Source organism: Crinia signifera, chromosome 5 (assembly GCF_055691185.1).
Source record: "Crinia signifera chromosome 5, ASM5569118v1, whole genome shotgun sequence".
Taxonomy (NCBI): domain Eukaryota; kingdom Metazoa; phylum Chordata; class Amphibia; order Anura; family Myobatrachidae; genus Crinia; species Crinia signifera.
In genome coordinates this window covers 330660105-330677479 of record NC_139221.1, presented here as the reverse complement: position 1 = coordinate 330677479, position 17375 = coordinate 330660105, and the positions used below count along the sequence as shown (strand labels likewise).

General features: G+C 50.3%; 1 protein-coding gene across 24 annotated transcripts in view; it reads right to left on the bottom strand.

The window, feature by feature from the left end:
- The window catches only part of PLEC (plectin), a 288841-nt gene that overhangs the window by 40839 nt on the left and 230627 nt on the right, over nt 1-17375 (bottom strand). For all 24 annotated transcript variants that reach the window (XM_083144997.1, XM_083144996.1, XM_083144998.1 and 21 more), the window contains one exon: nt 410-505. In XM_083144997.1, coding sequence (XP_083001123.1) covers nt 410-505 — 96 coding nt within the window. The remainder of the gene's footprint in view (nt 1-409; nt 506-17375) is intronic.

The window sequence follows — 17375 nt, the reverse complement described above, 5'->3', positions numbered from 1 at the left end:
GAGTTAGATAGAGGGGGATAGAGACTGGCACAGGTCAGATAAGGGGTATAGGAGTTAGATAGAGGGGGATAGAGACTGGCACAGGTCAGATGAGGGGTATAGGAGTTAGATAGAGGGGGATAGAGACTGGCACAGGTCAGATGAGGGGTATAGGAGTTAGATAGAGGGGGATAGAGACTGGCACAGGTCAGATGAGGGGTATAGGAGTTAGATAGAGGGGGATAGAGACTGGCACAGGTCAGATGAGGGGTATAGGAGTTAGATAAAGGGGGATAGAGACTGGCACAGGTCAGATGAGGGGTATACTGTGTGGGTTACGTAGAGGGGGATAGAGACTTTAGGTGGATCAGACAGTTCTGTAAGTACAGCACAATTACTGTATGTGAGGACACTGGGACATGACACTCACCTCCAGAGACTGGTACTGCAGCTTAGACTGGTTCTTGTCGGCCTCCTTACTGGGGAGCTCTGTCTCTTTAAATTTCAGGAACTGCCGCCACAGAATCTGGGGTCAATAGGAAATAGTAATAGTATAAATACACTTATCATAGTCATCTCTGGTGTCACGGGCAATGCCTGGGAAATCTCTTATAGAGGACAGTGGGAAAGCTGGACTGTACACTCTATGAGGTGCTACCATGCTGAGACTTGTAGTTCCACACAGGAAAAAAATGCTGGTGGCTTTTTAGTAATGAAACCTTTAACAGCTATCTCTCACCTATATAACGCTATACATGCTGCCTCTCACCTATGTAACACTATACATGCTGCCTCTTACCTATGTAACGCTATACATGCTGCCTCTCACCTATATAACGCTATACATGCTGCCTCTCACCTATGTAACACTATTCATGCTGCCTCTCACCTATATAACACTATACATGCTGCCTCTCACCTATATAACACTATACATGCCGCCTCTCACCTATGTAACACTATACATGCCGCCTCTCACCTATGTAACACTATACATGCTGCCTCTCACCTATATAACACTATGCATGCCGCCTCTCACCTATATAACACTATGCATGCCGCCTCTCACCTATATAACACTATACATGCTGCCTCTCACCTATATAACACTATACATGCTGCCTCTCACCTATATAACGCTATACATGCTGCCTCTCACCTATATAACACTATACATGCTTCCTCTCACCTATATAACACTATACATGCCGCCTCTCACCTATGTAACACTATACATGCCGCCTCTCACCTATATAACGCTTTACATGCTGCCTCTCACCTATATAACACTATACATGCTGCCTCTCACCTATATAACACTATACATGCTGCCTCTCACCTATATAACGCTATACATGCTGCCTCTCACCTATATAACACTATACATGCTTCCTCTCACCTATATAACACTATACATGCCGCCTCTCACCTATGTAACACTATACATGCCGCCTCTCACCTATATAACGCTTTACATGCTGCCTCTCACCTATATAACACTATACATGCTACCTCTCACCTATATAACACTATACATGCTGCCTCTTACCTATGTAACACTATACATGCTGCCTCTGACCTATGTAACACTATACATGCCGCCTCTCACCTATGTAACACTATTTATGCTGCCTTTTACCTATGTAACACTATTTATGCTGCCTCTTACCTATGTAACGCTATACATGCTGCCTCTCACCTATGTAACACTATACATGCCGCCTCTCACCTATATAACGCTATACATGCCGCCTCTCACCTATGTAACACTATACATGCCGCCTATCGCCTATATAACACTATACATGCCGCCTCTCACCTATATAACACTATACATGCTGCCTCTCACCTATATAACACTATACATGCTGCCTCTCACCTATGTAACACTATACATGCCGCCTATCGCCTATATAACGCTATACATGCTGCCTCTCACCTATGTAACGCTATACATGCCGCCTCTCACCTATGTAACACTATACATGCCGCCTATCGCCTATGTAACGCTATACATGCCGCCTCTCACCTATGTAACACTATACATGCCGCCTATCGCCTATATAACACTATACATGCCGCCTCTCACCTATGTAACACTATACATGCCGCCTATCGCCTATATAACGCTATACATGCTGCCTCTCACCTATGTAACGCTATACATGCCGCCTCTCACCTATGTAACACTATACATGCCGCCTATCGCCTATGTAACGCTATACATGCCGCCTCTCACCTATATAACGCTATACATGCCGCCTCTCACCTGTCTAACGCTATACATGCTGCCTCTCACCTATATAACGCTATACATGCCGCCTCTCACCTATGTAACACTATGCATGCTGCCTCTCACCTATATAACGCTATACATGCCGCCTCTCACCTATATAACGCTATACATGCCGCCTCTCACCTATGTAACACTATACATGCCGCCTCTCACCTATGTAACACTATACATGCCGCCTCTCACCGATATAACGCTATACATGCCGCCTCTCACCTATATAACCCTATACATGCTGCCTCTCACCTGTCTAACACTATGCATGCCGCCTCTCACCTATATAACACTATACATGCTGCCTCTCACCTATATAACACTATACATGCTGCCTCTCACCTATATAACGCTATACATGCTGCCTCTCACCTATATAACGCTATGCATGCTGCCTCTCACCTATATAATGCTATACATGCTACCGCTCACCTATATAACGCTATACATGCCGCCTCTCACCTATATAACACTATACATGCTGCCTCTCACCTATATAACGCTATACATGCCGCCTCTCACCTATATAACACTATACATGCTGCCTCTCACCTATATAACGCTATACATGCCGCCTCTCACCTATATAACACTATACATGCTGCCTCTCACCTATATAACGCTATACATGCCGCCTCTCACCTATATAACGCTATACATGCCGCCTCTCACCTATGTAACACTATACATGCCGCCTCTCACCTATATAAGACTATACATGCTACCTGTCACCTATGTAACACTATACATGCTGCCTCTCACCTATATAACGCTATACATGCCGCCTCTCACCTATGTAACGCTATACATGCCGCCTCTCACCTATGTAACGCTATACATGCTGCCTCACCTATATAACGCTATACATGCTGCCTCTCACCTGTCTAACACTATACATGCCACCGCTCACCTATATAACACTATACATGCTGCCTCTCACCTATATAACACTATACATGCTACCTGTCACCTATGTAACACTATACATGCTGCCTCTCACCTATATAACGCTATACATGCCGCCTCTCACCTATGTAACGCTATACATGCCGCCTCTCACCTATGTAACGCTATACATGCTGCCTCTCACCTATATAACACTATACATGCAGCCTCTCACCTATATAACGCTATACAAGCTGCCTCTCACCTATATAACACTATGCATGCTGCCTCTCACCTATAACGCTATACATGCTGCCTCTCACCTATATAACACTATACATGCTGCCTCTCACCTATATAACACTATACATGCTGCCTCTCACCTATATAACACTATACATGCTACCTGTCACCTATATAACACTATACAAGCTGCCTGTCACCTATATAACGCTATACATGCTGCTTCTCATCTGTGTAACACTATACATGCTGCCTCTCACCTATACAACACTATACATGCTTCCTCTCACCTATATAACACTATACATGCTGCCTCTTACCTATGTAACACTATACATGCTGCCTCTCACCTATGTAACACTATACATGCTGCCTCTCACCTATGTAACACTATACATGCTGCCTCTCACCTATGTAACACTATACATGCTGCCTCTCACCTATGTAACACTATACATGCCGCCTATCGCCTATGTAACACTATACATGCCGCCTCTTACCTATATAACACTATACATGCCGCCTCTCACCTATATAACACTATACATGCCGCCTCTCACCTATATAACACTATACATGCCGCCTCTCACCCTCTCACCTATATAACACTATACATGCTGCCTCTCACCTATATAACACTATACATGCTGCCTCTCACCTATATAACGCTATACATGCTGCCTCTCACCTATATAACACTATACATGCCGCCTCTCACCTATGTAACGCTATACATGCCGCCTCTCACCTATATAACGCTATACATGCTGCCTCTCACCTATATAACACTATACATGCTGCCTCTCACCTATATAACACTATACATGCCGCCTCTCACCTATATAACACTATACATGCCGCCTCTCACCTATGTAACACTATACATGCTGCCTCTCACCTATATAACACTATACATGCTGCCTCTCACCTATATAACGCTATACATGCTGCCTCTCACCTATATAACGCTATACATGCTGCCTCTCACCTATATAACACTATACACGCTGCCTCTCACCTATATAACGCTATACATGCTGCCTCTCACCTATATAACACTATACATGCTACCGCTCACCTATATAACGCTATACATGCTGCCTCTCACCTATATAACACTATACATGCTGCCTCTCACCTATGTAACACTATACATGCCGCCTCTCACCTATATAACACTATAAATGCTGCCTCTCACCTATGTAACACTATACATGCTGCCTCTCACCTATGTAACACTATACATGCTGCCTCTCACCTATATAACACTATACATGCTGCCTCTCACCTATATAACACTATAAATGCTGCCTCTCACCTATGAAACACTATACATGCTGCCTCACCTATATAACACTATACATGCCGCCTCTCACCTATATAACACTATACATGCTGCCTCTCACCTATATAACACTATACACGCTGCCTCTCACCTATATAACACTATACATGCTGCCTCTCACCTATAACGCTATACATGCTGCCTCTCACCTATATAACACTATACATGCTGCCTCTCACCTATATAACGCTATACATGCTGCCTCTCACCTATATAACGCTATACACGCTGCCTCTCACCTATATAACACTATACATGCTGCCTCTCACCTATGTAACACTATACATGCCGCCTCTCACCTATATAACACTATAAATGCTGCCTCTCACCTATGTAACACTATACATGCTGCCTCTCACCTATATAACACTATAAATGCTGCCTCTCACCTATGAAACACTATACATGCTGCCTCTCACCTATATAACGCTATACATGCTGCCTCTCACCTATATAACGCTATACATGCTGCCTCTCACCTATATAACGCTATACATGCTACCTCTCACCTATAACGCTATACATGCTGCCTCTCACCTATATAACACTATAAATGCTGCCTCTCACCTATGAAACACTATACATGCTGCCTCTCACCTATGTAACACTATACATGCTGCCTCTCACCTATATAACACTATACATGCTGCCTCTCACCTATATAACACTATACATGCTGCCTCTCACCTATATAACACTATACATGCTGCCTCTCACCTATATAACGCTATACATGCTACCTCTCACCTATAACGCTATACATGCTGCCTCTCACCTATATAACACTATACATGCTGCCTCACCTATATAACGCTATATATGCTGCCTCACCTATATAACACTATACATGCTGCCTCTCACCTATATAACACTATACATGCTGCCTCTCACCTATATAACGCTATACATGCTACCTCTCACCTATAACGCTATACATGCTGCCTCTCACCTATATAACACTATACATGCTGCCTCTCACCTATATAACGCTATACATGCTGCCTCTCACCTATATAACGCTATACATGCTACCTCTCACCTATAACACTATACATGCTGCCTCTCACCTATATAACGCTATACATGCTGCCTCTCACCTATATAACACTATACATGCTGCCTCTCACCTATATAACACTATACATGCTGCCTCTCACCTATATAACGCTATACATGCTGCCTCTCACCTATATAACGCTATACATGCTGCCTCTCACCTATATAACACTATACATGCTGCCTCTCACCTATATAACGCTATACATGCCGCCTCTCACCTATATAACACTATACATGCTGCCTCTCACCTATATAACACTATACATGCCGCCTCTCACCTATATAACGCTATACATGCTGCCTCTCACCTATATAACACTATACATGCTGCCTCTCACCTATATAACGCTATACATGCTGCCTCTCACCTATATAACGCTATACATGCTGCCTCTCACCTATATAACACTATACATGCTGCCTCTCACCTATATAACGCTATACATGCCGCCTCTCACCTATATAACACTATACATGCTGCCTCTCACCTATATAACACTATACATGCTGCCTCTCACCTATATAACACTATACATGCTGCCTCTCACCTATATAACACTATACATGCTACCTGTCACCTATATAACACTATACAAGCTGCCTGTCACCTATATAACGCTATACATGCTGCTTCTCATCTGTGTAACACTATACATGCTGCCTCTCACCTATACAACACTATACATGCTTCCTCTCACCTATATAACACTATACATGCTGCCTCTTACCTATGTAACACTATACATGCTGCCTCTCACCTATGTAACACTATACATGCTGCCTCTCACCTATGTAACACTATACATGCTGCCTCTCACCTATGTAACACTATACATGCTGCCTCTCACCTATGTAACACTATACATGCCGCCTATCGCCTATATAACACTATACATGCCGCCTCTTACCTATGTAACACTATACATGCCGCCTCTCACCTATATAACACTATACATGCCGCCTCTCACCTATATAACACTATACATGCCGCCTCTCACCTATATAACACTATACATGCCGCCTCTCACCCTCTCACCTATATAACACTATACATGCTGCCTCTCACCTATATAACACTATACATGCTGCCTCTCACCTATATAACGCTATACATGCTGCCTCTCACCTATATAACACTATACATGCCGCCTCTCACCTATGTAACGCTATACATGCCGCCTCTCACCTATATAACGCTATACATGCTGCCTCTCACCTATATAACACTATACATGCTGCCTCTCACCTATATAACACTATACATGCCGCCTCTCACCTATATAACACTATACATGCCGCCTCTCACCTATGTAACACTATACATGCTGCCTCTCACCTATATAACACTATACATGCTGCCTCTCACCTATATAACGCTATACATGCTGCCTCTCACCTATATAACACTATACATGCTGCCTCTCACCTATATAACACTATACACGCTGCCTCTCACCTATATAACGCTATACATGCTGCCTCTCACCTATATAACACTATACATGCTACCGCTCACCTATATAACGCTATACATGCTGCCTCTCACCTATATAACACTATACATGCTGCCTCTCACCTATGTAACACTATACATGCCGCCTCTCACCTATATAACACTATAAATGCTGCCTCTCACCTATGTAACACTATACATGCTGCCTCTCACCTATGTAACACTATACATGCTGCCTCTCACCTATATAACACTATACATGCTGCCTCTCACCTATATAACACTATAAATGCTGCCTCTCACCTATGAAACACTATACATGCTGCCTCACCTATATAACACTATACATGCCGCCTCTCACCTATATAACACTATACATGCTGCCTCTCACCTATATAACACTATACACGCTGCCTCTCACCTATATAACACTATACATGCTGCCTCTCACCTATAACGCTATACATGCTGCCTCTCACCTATATAACACTATACATGCTGCCTCTCACCTATATAACGCTATACATGCTGCCTCTCACCTATATAACACTATACACGCTGCCTCTCACCTATATAACACTATACATGCCGCCTCTCACCTATGTAACACTATACATGCCGCCTCTCACCTATATAACACTATAAATGCTGCCTCTCACCTATGTAACACTATACATGCTGCCTCTCACCTATATAACACTATACATGCTGCCTCTCACCTATATAACACTATAAATGCTGCCTCTCACCTATGAAACACTATACATGCTGCCTCTCACCTATATAACGCTATACATGCTGCCTCTCACCTATATAACGCTATACATGCTGCCTCTCACCTATATAACACTATACATGCTGCCTCTCACCTATATAACGCTATACATGCTGCCTCTCACCTATATAACACTATACATGCTGCCTCTCACCTATATAACGCTATACATGCTGCCTCTCACCTATATAACGCTATACATGCTGCCTCTCACCTATATAACGCTATACATGCTACCTCTCACCTATAACGCTATACATGCTGCCTCTCACCTATATAACACTATAAATGCTGCCTCTCACCTATGAAACACTATACATGCTGCCTCTCACCTATGTAACACTATACATGCTGCCTCTCACCTATATAACACTATACATGCTGCCTCTCACCTATATAACACTATACATGCTGCCTCTCACCTATATAACACTATACATGCTGCCTCTCACCTATATAACGCTATACATGCTACCTCTCACCTATAACGCTATACATGCTGCCTCTCACCTATATAACACTATACATGCTGCCTCACCTATATAACGCTATACATGCTGCCTCTCACCTATATAACACTATACATGCTGCCTCTCACCTATATAACGCTATACATGCTGCCTCTCACCTATATAACACTATACATGCTGCCTCTCACCTATATAACGCTATACATGCTACCTCTCACCTATAACACTATACATGCTGCCTCTCACCTATATAACGCTATACATGCTGCCTCTCACCTATATAACACTATACATGCTGCCTCTCACCTATATAACACTATACATGCTGCCTCTCACCTATATAACGCTATACATGCTGCCTCTCACCTATATAACGCTATACATGCTGCCTCTCACCTATATAACACTATACATGCCGCCTCTCACCTATATAACGCTATACATGCTGCCTCTCACCTATATAACACTATACATGCTGCCTCTCACCTATATAACGCTATACATGCTACCTCTCACCTATAACACTATACATGCTGCCTCTCACCTATATAACGCTATACATGCTGCCTCTCACCTATATAACACTATACATGCTGCCTCTCACCTATATAACACTATACATGCTGCCTCTCACCTATATAACGCTATACATGCTGCCTCTCACCTATATAACGCTATACATGCTGCCTCTCACCTATATAACACTATACATGCTGCCTCTCACCTATATAACGCTATACATGCCGCCTCTCACCTATATAACGCTATACATGCTGCCTCTCACCTATATAACACTATACATGCCGCCTCTCACCTATATAACGCTATACATGCTGCCTCTCACCTATATAACGCTATACATGCTGCCTCTCACCTATATAACACTTTAAATGCTGCCTCTCACCTATGTAACACTTACAAAGTAGCCGCAGTTTGAGTGACAATAAGACAGCGTTTGTGGAGGTAACTGTCTGTTTTCTGGGTGTGTCACTGATGTCAGTAATGATCAATTCCAGCCTGTCTCAGTCGCAGATTAGGGAAGCTTCAGACCTACTCACAGCGTGCCCCCCAGTAATATACAGAGCACGCCCCCCAGTAATATACAGAGCACGTCCCACAGTAATATACAGAGCGCGTCCCCCAGTTATATACAGAGCGCGTCCCCCAGTAATATACAGAGCGCGTCCCCCAGTAATATACAGAGCGCGTCCCCCAGTAATATACAGAGCGCGTCCCCCAGTTATATACAGAGCACGCCCCCCAGTAAGATACAGAGCACGTCCCACAGTAATATACAGAGCGCGTCCCCCAGTAATATACAGAGCGCGTCCCCCAGTAATATACAGAGCGCGTCCCCCAGTAATATACAGAGCGCGTCCCCCAGTTATATACAGAGTGTGCCCCCCCAGTTATATACAGAGTGTGCCCCCCCAGTTATATACAGAGCGCGTCCCCCAGTTATATATACAGAGCGCGTCCCCTAGTTATATATACAGAGCGTGCCTCCCTAGTAATGCAGAAAGCGTGCCCTACTCTTATACTCGGAGCGTGTCCCCAGCATTTATTGTGTCCCTGTGGGTGTAACTACAGTGGTTGTCTCTTCAGTGGTAGCGTGATGTCCAGATTATCTAATAACACGCTAAGACCTGATCACAGGATAAAGACGATCATGGGATAGACCACAAATATTTCACCAGTTAAACACACAAAAACACCACAGCCTGAGAATCCTTCTTCTGACAGAGATTTCTATAGTGCTTTGTGTGTGCGCTCCCAGCCTGATCACCGTGCACAGACAGATGCACGCAGCCTGTCACTAGGACCGATCACAGTGCACAGACAGATGCACGCAGCCTGTCACTAGGACCGATCACGGTGCACAGACAGATGCACGCAGCCTGTCGCTAGGACCGATCACCGTGCACAGACAGATGCACGCAGCCTGTCGCTAGGACCGATCACCGTGCACAGACAGATGCACGCAGCATGTCCCTAGGACCGATCACCCTGCACAGACAGATGCACGCAGCCTGTCACTAGGACCGATCACCGTGCACAGACAGATGCACGCAGCCTGTCACTAGGACCGATCACAGTGCACAGACAGATGCACGCAGCCTGTCACTAGGACCGATCACCCTGCACAGACAGATGCACGCAGCCGGTCACTAGGACCGATCACCCTGCACAGACAGATGCATGCAGCCTGTCACTATGACCGATCACCCTGCACAGACGGATGCACGCAGCCTGTCACTAGGACCGATCACCCTGCACAGACGTATGCACGCAGCCTGTCACTAGGACCGATCACCCTGCACAGACGGATGCACGCAGCCTGTCACTAGGACCGATCACCCTGCACAGACGGATGCACGCAGCCTGTCACTAGGACCGATCACCCTGCACAGACGGATGCACGCAGCCTGTCACTAGGACCGATCACCCTGCACAGACGGATGCACGCAGCCTGTCACTAGGACCGATCACCCTGCACAGACGGATGCACGCAGCCTGTCACTAGGACCGATCACCCTGCACAGACGGATGCACGCAGCCTGCCACTAGGACCGATCACCCTGCACAGACGGATGTACGCAACCTGTCACTAGGACCGATCACCCTGCACAGACGGATGCACGCAGCCTGTCACTAGGACTGATCACCCTGCACAGACGGATGCACGCAGCCTGTCACTAGGACCGATCACCGTGCACAGACGGATGCGCGCAGCCTGTCACTAGGACCGATCACCCTGCACAGACGGATGCACGCAGCCTGTCACTAGGACCGATCACCGTGCACAGACAGATGCACGCAGCCTGTCACTAGGACCGATCACCGCGCACAGACAGATGCACGCAGCCTGTCACTAGGACCGATCACCCTGGACAGACAGATGCACGCAGCCTGTCACTAGGACCGATCACCCTGCACAGACAGATGCAAGCAGCCTGTCACTAGGACCGATCACCGTGCACAGACAGATGCACGCAGCCTGTCACTAGGACCGATCACCCTGCACAGACAGATGCACGCAGCCTGTCACTAGGACCGATCACCCTGCACAGACAGATGCACGCAGCCTGTCGCTAGGACCGATCACCCTGCACAGACGGATGCACGCAGCCTGTCGCTAGGACCGATCACCCTGCACAGACGGATGCACGCAGCCTGTCACTAGGACCGATCACTGTGCAGACAGATGCACGCAGCCTGTCACTAGGACCGATCACCCTGCACAGACAGATGCACGCAGCCTGTCACTAGGACCGATCACCCTGCACAGACAGATGCACGCAGCCTGTCACTAGGACCTGATCACCCTGCACAGACAGATGCACGCAGCCTGTCACTAGGACCAATCACCCTGCACAGACATATGCACGCAGCCTGTCACTAGGACCGATCACCCTGCACAGACATATGCACGCAGCCTGTCACTAGGACCGATCACCGCGCACAGACAGATGCACGCAGCCTGTCACTAGGACCGATCACCGCGCACAGACAGATGCACGCAGCCTGTCACTAGGACCGATCAGCGCGCACAGACAGATGCACGCAGCCTGTCACTAGGACCGATCAGCGTGCACAGACAGATGCACGCAGCCTGTCACTAGGACCGATCACCGTGCACAGACAGATGCACGCAGCCTGTCACTAGGACCGATCACCGTGCACAGACAGATGCACGCAGCCTGTCACTAGGACCGATCACCCTGCACAGACATATGCACGCAGCCTGTCACTAGGACCGATCACCGCGCACAGACAGATGCACGCAGCCTGTCACTAGGACCGATCACCGCGCACAGACAGATGCACGCAGCCTGTCACTAGGACCGATCAGCGTGCACAGACAGATGCACGCAGCCTGTCACTAGGACCGATCACCGCGCACAGACAGATGCACGCAGCCTGTCACTAGGACCGATCACCGCGCACAGACAGATGCACGCAGCCTGTCACTAGGACCGATCACCGCGCACAGACAGATGCACGCAGCCTGTCACTAGGAGCGATCAGCGCGCACAGACAGATGCACGCAGCCTGTCACTAGGAGCGATCAGCGTGCACAGACAGATGCACGCAGCCTGTCACTAGGACCGATCACCCTGCACAGACAGATGCACGCAGCCGGTCACTAGGACCGATCACCCTGCACAGACGGATGCATGCAGCCTGTCACTAGGACCGATCACCCTGCACAGACGGATGCACGCAGCCTGTCACTAGGACCGATCACCCTGCACAGACGTATGCACGCAGCCTGTCACTAGGACCGATCACCCTGCACAGACGGATGCACGCAGCCTGTCACTAGGACCGATCACCCTGCACAGACGGATGCACGCAGCCTGTCACTAGGACCGATCACCCTGCACAGACGGATGCACGCAGCCTGTCACTAGGACCGATCACCCTGCACAGACGGATGCACGCAGCCTGTCACTAGGACCGATCACCCTGCACAGACGGATGCACGCAGCCTGTCACTAGGACCGATCACCCTGCACAGACGGATGCACGCAGCCTGCCACTAGGACCGATCACCCTGCACAGACGGATGTACGCAACCTGTCACTAGGACCGATCACCCTGCACAGACGGATGCACGCAGCCTGTCACTAGGACTGATCACCCTGCACAGACGGATGCACGCAGCCTGTCACTAGGACCGATCACCGTGCACAGACGGATGCGCGCAGCCTGTCACTAGGACCGATCACCCTGCACAGACGGATGCACGCAGCCTGTCACTAGGACCGATCACCGTGCACAGACAGATGCACGCAGCCTGTCACTAGGACCGATCACCGCGCACAGACAGATGCACGCAGCCTGTCACTAGGACCGATCACCCTGGACAGACAGATGCACGCAGCCTGTCACTAGGACCGATCACCCTGCACAGACAGATGCAAGCAGCCTGTCACTAGGACCGATCACCGTGCACAGACAGATGCACGCAGCCTGTCACTAGGACCGATCACCCTGCACAGACAGATGCACGCAGCCTGTCGCTAGGACCGATCACCCTGCACAGACAGATGCACGCAGCCTGTCGCTAGGACCGATCACCCTGCACAGACGGATGCACGCAGCCTGTCGCTAGGACCGATCACCCTGCACAGACGGATGCACGCAGCCTGTCACTAGGACCGATCACTGTGCAGACAGATGCACGCAGCCTGTCACTAGGACCGATCACCCTGCACAGACAGATGCACGCAGCCTGTCACTAGGACCGATCACCCTGCACAGACAGATGCACGCAGCCTGTCACTAGGACCTGATCACCCTGCACAGACAGATGCACGCAGCCTGTCACTAGGACCAATCACCCTGCACAGACATATGCACGCAGCCTGTCACTAGGACCGATCACCCTGCACAGACATATGCACGCAGCCTGTCACTAGGACCGATCACCGCGCACAGACAGATGCACGCAGCCTGTCACTAGGACCGATCACCGCGCACAGACAGATGCACGCAGCCTGTCACTAGGACCGATCAGCGCGCACAGACAGATGCACGCAGCCTGTCACTAGGACCGATCAGCGTGCACAGACAGATGCACGCAGCCTGTCACTAGGACCGATCAGCGTGCACAGACAGATGCACGCAGCCTGTCACTAGGACCGATCACCGTGCACAGACAGATGCACGCAGCCTGTCACTAGGACCGATCACCCTGCACAGACATATGCACGCAGCCTGTCACTAGGACCGATCACCGCGCACAGACAGATGCACGCAGCCTGTCACTAGGACCGATCACCGCGCACAGACAGATGCACGCAGCCTGTCACTAGGACCGATCAGCGTGCACAGACAGATGCACGCAGCCTGTCACTAGGACCGATCACCGCGCACAGACAGATGCACGCAGCCTGTCACTAGGACCGATCACCGCGCACAGACAGATGCACGCAGCCTGTCACTAGGACCGATCACCGCGCACAGACAGATGCACGCAGCCTGTCACTAGGAGCGATCAGCGCGCACAGACAGATGCACGCAGCCTGTCACTAGGAGCGATCAGCGTGCACAGACAGATGCACGCAGCCTGTCACTAGGACCGATCAGCGTGCACAGACAGATGCACGCAGCCTGTCACTAGGACCGATCACCGTGCACAGACAGATGCATGCAGCCTGTCACTAGGACCGATCACCGTGCACAGACAGATGCACGCAGCCTGTCACTAGGACCGATCACCGCGCACAGACAGATGCACGCAGCCTGTCACTAGGACCGATCACCGCGCACAGACAGATGCACGCAGCCTGTCACTAGGACCGATCACCGCGCACAGACGGATGCACGCAGCCTGTCACTAGGACCGATCAGCATGCACAGACGGATGCACGCAGCCTGTTACTAGGACCGATCACCCTGCACAGACAGATGCACGCAGCCTGTCACTAGGACCGATCAGCATGCACAGACGGATGCACGCAGCCTGTTACTAGGACCGATCACCCTGCACAGACAGATGCACGCAGCCTGTCACTAGGACCGATCACCGCGCACAGACAGATGCACGCAGCCTGTCACTAGGACCGATCACCCTGCACAGACTGATGCACGCAGCCTGTCACTAGGACCGATCACCGCGCACAGACAGATGCACGCAGCCTGTCACTAGGACCGATCACCGCGCACAGACAGATGAACGCAGCCTGTCACTAGGACTGATCACCCTGCACAGACAGATGCACGCAGCCTGTCACTAGGACCGATCACCCTGCACAGACAGATGCACGCAGCCTGTCACTAGGACCTGATCACCCTGCACAGACAGATGCACGCAGCCTGTCACTAGGACCGATCACCCTGCACAGACAGATGCACGCAGCCTGTCACTAGGACCGATCAGCGTGCACAGACAGATGCACGCAGCCTGTCACTAGGACTGATCAGCCTGCACAGACGGATGCACGCAGCCTGTTACTAGGACCGATCACCCTGCACAGACAGATGCACGCAGCCTGTCACTAGGACCGATCACCCTGCACAGACGGATGCACGCAGCCTGTCACTAGGACCGATCACCCTGCACAGACAGATGCACGCAGCCTGTCACTAGGACCGATCACCCTGCACAGACAGATGCACGCAGCCTGTCACTAGGACCGATCACCCTGCACAGACGGATGCACGCAGCCTGTCACTAGGACCGATCACCGCGTACAGACAGATGCACGCAGCCTGTCACTAGGACCGATCACCCTGCACAGACAGATGCACGCAGCCTGTCACTAGGACCGATCACCCTGCACAGACAGATGCACGCAGCCTGTCACTAGGACCGATCACCCCGCACAGACAGATGCACGCAGCCTGTCGCTAGGACCGATCACCGTGCACAGACAGATGCACGCAGCCTGTCACTAGGACCGATCACCCTGCACAGACGGATGCACGCAGCCTGTCGCTAGGACCGATCACCGCGCACAGACAGATGCACGCAGCCTGTCACTAGGACCGATCACCGCGCACAGACAGATGCACGCAGCCTGTCACTAGGACCGATCAGCGCGCACAGACAGATGCACGCAGCCTGTCACTAGGACCGATCAGCGTGCACAGACAGATGCACGCAGCCTGTCACTAGGACCGATCAGCGCGCACAGACAGATGCACGCAGCCTGTCACTAGGACCGATCACCGTGCACAGACAGATGCACGCAGCCTGTCACTAGGACTGATCATCGCGCACAGACAGATGCACGCAGCCTGTCACTAGGACCGATCACCGCGCACAGACAGATGCAAGTAGCCTGTCACTAAGACCGATCACCGCGCACAGACAGATGCACGCAGCCTGTCACTAGGACCGATCACCGCGCACAGACAGATGCACGCAGCCTGTCACTAGGACCGATCACCGCGCACAGACAGATGCACGCAGCCTGTCACTAGGACCGATCACCGCGCACAGACAGATGCACGCAGCCTGTCACTAGGACCGATCACCCTGCACAGACAGATGCACGCAGCCTGTCACTAGGACCGATCAGCGTGCACAGACAGATGCACGCAGCCTGTCACTAGGACCGATCACCCTGCACAGACGGATGCACGCAGCCTGTCACTAGGACCGATCACCCTGCACAGACGGATGCACGCAGCCTGTCACTAGGACCGATCACCCTGCACAGACAGATGCACGCAGCCTGTCACTAGGACCGATCACCCTGCACAGACAGATGCACGCAGCCTGTCACTAGGACCGATCACCCTGCACAGACGGATGCACGCAGCCTGTCACTAGGACCGATCACCCTGCACAGACGGATGCACGCAGCCTGTCACTAGGACCGATCACCGCGTACAGACAGATGCACGCAGCCTGTCCCTAGGACCGATCACCGCGCACAGACAGATGCACGCAGCCTGTCGCTAGGACCGATCACCGGGCACAGACAGATGCACGCAGCCTGTCGCTAGGACCGATCACCGCGCACAGACAGATGCACGCAGCCTGTCGCTAGGACCGATCACCGTGCACAGACAGATGCACGCAGCCTGTCACTAGGACCGATCACCCTGCACAGACGGATGCACGCAGCCTGTCACTAGGACCGATCACCGCGCACAGACAGATGCACGCAGCCTGTCACTAGGACCGATCACCGCGCACAGACAGATGCACGCAGCCTGTCACTAGGACCGATCAGCGCGCACAGACAGATGCACGCAGCCTGTCACTAGGACCGATCAGCGCGCACAGACAGATGCACGCAGCCTGTCACTAGGACCGATCACCCTGCACAGACAGATGCACGCAGCCTGTCACTAGGACCGATCACCCTGCACAGACGGATGCACGCAGCCTGTCACTAGGACCGATCACCCTGCACAGA